A 5,321-nucleotide genomic window follows, 5' to 3' on the forward strand; every position below is an offset into this window, starting at 1 on the left:
AACCAAATTGTAGCTAAGTCTGAAACAACAGTTGTCGTCACATCATCATTATCTTCTGAGGAGCTGACATGAAACAGTGTGACTCAGATGACTGGTACAATCATTGCCTACATGCTGCAATATGTTATCTCATAAGATTCTGTCTATGGCCGAGTTCAGCTCTTATCTCAGTGAAGAGTGTGTCAGAAATGATAACGCTGATATCACACCAACAAAAGAAGAGTTAAAGGAAGTTCAGAGAGTATTTTTTTATTATAATAGAAAAATAGTTTATATAAAAACAAATAAGTTATGAATTCCAGCAGCTGCTTAGTATTTTTCCTCTTTACCACATATTTTTTAACACACTCTTTCTTTCTCTCATGCACACGCACACACACACACACACACTCACTCTCACTCTCACTCTCACTCTCACTCTCTTGCCCGTTGGCCATTTCACAGTCCTTGAAGATCTCCTACATACATAGTTCAGTAAATTCTCTTTGATCCTTTTCATCAGCTTCCTTCAGCTCCTATAGAAAGAGCTTTGGAGTCATTCAGTCCATCTGACAGCAGACTCTGATGAACTCACTCCACCTACTTCCCGTAGAACATCTCCATCAGCACCTCCTCGATGCTGACGGTGCCAATGACGGGTCTGAAGAAGAGTTGCGCCACCACCGCCGGGCTGATGGCCCTCAGCATGGACAGAGCTATGAGCAGTTTGGCAAACCGCGTCGTGTCCTCGCGGTGGATCAGCCTCACGTGCTCGTTCAAAGCCTGGTGCGCCTCGCGACGCAGAGACTGGATGTAGTGCAGGCAGCGCAGACCCTCCACATCTGAAGGGGAGAAAGAAAGTCAGGGATAAGAGATTCAATTGAGATGACTGGAAATAAAAGTTCAGTCCAGTTTCCAAGCACGCGTATCAGCAATGTGTTCCCCTCATATGCCAAAATGGTAACAATTTAGAGATGGATTATTAGAATAAAGTATTCTATCTCTTTTTAATGAAACAGCTAAATATAGCATTCTTTATAAAAACATGCCCAATTAATTTGACAAATAAAAGAAGTAAAGGCTTGTCAATAATATGATAAACCCAGTCTCAGGTGAGGTCTATAATGAAACTCGTCTCTTGCTACCTGAGTAGAATAACTTTGACACGCAGGTGTGAACCTACCTGGGTTGAACAGCACAGCTCCTTTCAGATACGCGTACTCCTTGGTACTGATGTCTACACTCCAGCACTTCTTCAGGAAGGCTTTGATGGCTTCGATATCCACCACAGAGACCCCGGCCGCCCCCCTGCTCTGTCCGGCCAGCAGCTCGCTCTGCCGATCGGGCAACCCGGTGAGGATCCGCTGCAGCATGCTGGGCTCCACCGTCTCCGAGGTCTCAAAGTCCACCCGGTCCTGAGCCAGCCCTAGCACCAGCAGAGGAGCCCAGCCGCTCCGGATCAGCATCAGCTGGTCGTCCTCCGGCAGCTCACGAAAGCAGGGGACGTTTTTCACGAACCGCAGCGTCTTCACCAGAACCGCCGAGGCGGCTTTGCAGGTGACCTGCGGGGCGCGGAGGACACCCCTGCGCCGGGTGGATCCGCAGGAGCACGCCTGCTGCCGGAGCTCCTGCATAGAGGCAGGGCCGGCGGTGGAGGAGCTCTTCTGGAGCAAGTGTTGCAATGTGTGTTGGGGTTGGTGTTGGTGTTGATGCTGTCGCTCCTCGGCGGTGGCCAGACTGTCACTCTTTAAAATGCTGTAGAGGATGCTGTTGTTGTTCCGACCGCTGGCTCCCCGGCAGCGGCAGCTCTCCAGCGCGGCCATGAGAGCTCAGCATGGGCCGGAGCTCCGCGCGTCCTCTCTCTGAAGCTCAGGAGGTCAGTGGAGAGGTAGCGCTGTTTTCGTAGCCCCTGATAGCCCCGAGTGAAGGGCAGCACGTTTATATTAGCTCCTGTCTGTCCCAGCGCTGAGAGCTGCTTCAGACTCTCTACATATTCCGCCTCCCCAGGCTCAGGCACCTCCTTTTACTCCTCCTCCTCTTCCTTTCTAACTCTCTTTCACACACACAACTTAAAAGACACGTATATATATATACTTTTTAGGGCTCTCACATATTCAGGAAATTGTTTTTTTTGCAAGAAAGACCTTCAGACAAAAATCTTAAGCACTTTATCTTCTTTGCTCACATTGGAAAGGCTAAGGCAAGTTTAAATAAAACTGAAAATATGTGACACACAGCAAAAAAAGAAAGAAAGAATAAAAAGCAGTTTTCAAAAAGCATATATTCTTAATATGAGAGATTACAGCAAAAAAGGGGACAGACAAGGAATCTCAGCCCAGTTCTATTCCCGGCATTACCTTGACTGTCTGGCAGTGCTGTTTATCAGACAGGAGCCGGTAAAAAATATAGGCCAGCGACGGATCTGAAGGCTTAATTATTTTAGGGACAATTTATATGATTTTCTATGAGAAAGAAGTAGGAAGTGCTGAGCTGTGAAGGCCAGCCTCCAACCTTGACTCGGACACACTGATATTGATTTAACCGTGAAAACAGGAGCTGGTGAATTATGATGTCATGACTCAATGCTCTCCTTGCCTCTGTCACTGAAGGAGGATGGGGGGAGAAAGAGGAAGGGTGGGGGGGGGGGTCGTTTGAAGGAAGGGAGGAGTGGAGGTCAAGTGAATGAGAGACTGAGAAAGACAGGTTGGGATAAAGCAGATGAATTAGAGGTTTATCTTAATTGCTCCTTAGAGGCATCACAGGTTATGGTTGACTGCCACCTGAGAGAGGCAGAGGGAGAAAAGGGGCTCTGGGGAAATCAGAAGTGATTACGTGGGAGTAAATCCAGAAAAAAACAAGTTGTCAGAATGAGAACAACTGTCTGCGAATAATGAAAAAGTTCTGAGCATATATTCTAAAGCAAGCCATTGGGTGGCGAGCAGTTCTGATTTAAATTTACACCGCATATGTCACAGAAGAGTCTTCATAGAAGGTCATCTTTGGTGTATAGAGAGAACGACATTGAGTGTATGGTCACATTCATTCACTCGCAATAAGTAGGAACCTCAGTGTCCCCTTGCATCGAAGGACACGGCTTTGAATGGAGACGGGAAGAAAAACTTTTGCAGTAGTGCTCCAACATTGTTCAGAGGCCGAATGTCTTTGTATTGATTTAGCTGAGAGAGAAAACAGATTTTTCACATGTTTATATCAAGGGCACCGTGCGATAAACAGCCTTCACCCAGCCTGTCTTTTCTCCTGCTCAAGGCCCAGCCAGCGCAGGTTATAAAAAAATCTTTCTGTCTCAAGGAGAGATTATATTATGTTTTGTTGCAAAAGCAAAAAGTGGAATAGACAGCCACAGCGCTTTGTCTTGCTCTCAGGTCCTTTTTCTTTCTTTCTTATTTTGTTTATTCATTCATCCAATTTGTGCAAGATGTACTTGTAACAAGTGTTTTCCACTCCACCATCGTCCCTCAGAACGATTGAATTATGTATTGAAATATTGCATTATTTAATTTAACCTCAACGGATATGTGCAGCCATGCGGTTTAGACAGACATTATTTACCATTATGTGTGGATGAAAACGTGCCCAAAGATGTCATATGTATGGCTACATTTTGGGAAATACTGCACATGACATAAAGAATATTTAGTTTATATAGTTCTTTATTGCTATTGTTTTAATGTTCCAGCTTTCAAGTGCCTCACTTGAAAGAAGGAAATGGAAATAAAGAGAAAAGATCTGCATGAGTTCCCACCATCAAGGGAGTGTCTTTTGTCACTGAAATCTACTTTATCTGGTAATCCTTCAAATGTCAGTCTGGTTGGATTTGGCGCCTCCCATGGATAAAGGGGCAACAACAAATGCAGATTATAAAGCAAACCCATAACCTTGACAAAAAAAATAGCAACTGTTGTATGTATCTATTGAACTCGCTAATACTTATTTTCTAATATTGTTTTAATAAAGTAGACAGTAAAAGTTATAACACAATGATCTGATGTTGTGCATGTCATTTTCCAATTGTACTGGATTACATGTGCACATGATTATTGTCTGTCATTATGTTTTATTTGTAGGTATGCAATCCAAGTACAGCATGTGGAGTAGCAGATTCTGTCATTTTTCAATAAAAACTAACCAAAGAGTCAATTTATTTGAAGTATATTTCTCTAATTGGCCATTTTTTGAAACATGAACAATATCATTCATTTAAAGAGGCCCTATTATGCTTTCTGGGGTTTGTGTTATACAGGGTTGTGTGCATGTGAAAGCTCTGCATCAAACGCCTCCATTGCGCTCCTTTGTTTACTTCTGTAAGGTAGTGACATCACAATGTAACACTTGCGCTTCTTTTGGCTAGAGCTCCAACACATTGTACGTGATAGGCTAAGGGGCGGTGCATCTCTAAGCGGTTGACCAATCACAGAAGAGCTGGCCAGCTAACCAATCAGAGCAGACTGGGCTCTGATTTCAGACAGAGGGTGAAAAGAGGTGCTGCAGCACAGGCAGTATGAGAACAATAAAGAGGTTTTTGAACATTAAAGCATGGAGACATGTCTCACAGTAGAGACACTAAATATGAACCTGAAAATAAGCCTTTTATGTCCTCCTTAAAAACACGACGCTCAATTCCTACTTCATTCTGCCAATGCCACAGTGAAACAATCACAAAAAAGAGTTCCCATGTTTTCTCTATCTTTAATCTGCACTTCTAGAAACTAATTGCTGCGACTCAGACAGCCCAGATCGGGCGGCATCAGTGACGCTGCAGCTTTGTGTCTACTGCAGAAATCTGGAGCAAGGTCACGACCGAAGAAGCTATCTGCTCTGAGACAAAGGGCATGGGAAAGTGAGAGCAGAGCAGAAATAACTGAGGAAAGTGCCATTAGAAGTCAATTACAGTGCTTTAGGTTTGATTAAGGTTAGTAGAATTAAACATGGTTATAAAGGAAACAGCAGAACAGCCACTAGGCTTTCTCACAACCTCTCTGGAAATACTAGAAATGTCTGATGTACCTCAGCTTTATCCATACATCAAACACATATGTATATGGTCAATTTATGTAGATAGTTAAAGAAATTTTTTTCAACAAGTGAGCATTGTTATGTTAAGTGATTTAGCAGCAGTAAGCATTTCCTGAAGGCTGATCACACAAATGAAATCCTGAGGTTGCCATGACCCAAGAAGACAGTTCTTTGGCGCATTTAGTGGAACCGGCCTTGAAACACAAGTGTGGAGAAAAACACACAAGGTTTTTTTTACCAAACACTTGGGGCTTAGACATCCACAGATACTCCAAGACAGGTCTCAGAAACTTAAGAGGACAACTTTG

At 43.8% G+C, this 5,321-nt stretch overlaps 1 protein-coding gene across 1 annotated transcript; it reads right to left on the reverse strand.

The window, feature by feature from the left end:
- Positions 1–253: 253 nt before the first annotated feature.
- On the reverse strand, positions 254–2,015 carry nr0b1 (nuclear receptor subfamily 0, group B, member 1). The gene is made up of 2 exons (XM_079667007.1): positions 1,163–2,015; positions 254–821 (listed from the first exon to the last, which is right to left on the reverse strand). The coding sequence occupies exons 1-2, from the start codon at positions 1,800–1,802 to the stop codon at positions 580–582; spliced, it is 882 nt and encodes a 293-aa protein (XP_079523133.1). The 5' UTR covers positions 1,803–2,015; the 3' UTR covers positions 254–579.
- Positions 2,016–5,321: the final 3,306 nt, after the last annotated feature.

The sequence above is a fragment of the Notothenia rossii genome, assembly GCF_949606895.1.
Source record: "Notothenia rossii genome assembly, chromosome: 2".
Classification (NCBI taxonomy): domain Eukaryota; kingdom Metazoa; phylum Chordata; class Actinopteri; order Perciformes; family Nototheniidae; genus Notothenia; species Notothenia rossii.

What these genes read in the sequence shown, in the direction of transcription:
- nr0b1 (XM_079667007.1), bottom strand. Translation starts at nt 1,802, where the DNA reads ATGGCCGCGCTGGAGAGCTGCCGCTGCCGGGGAGCCAGCGGTCGGAAC. An exon ending in AGCTGTGCTGTTCAACCCAG is followed by an intron (nt 822 to 1,162) that starts GTAGGTTCACAC and finishes TCTCCCCTTCAG; the next exon opens with ATGTGGAGGGTCTGCGCTGC.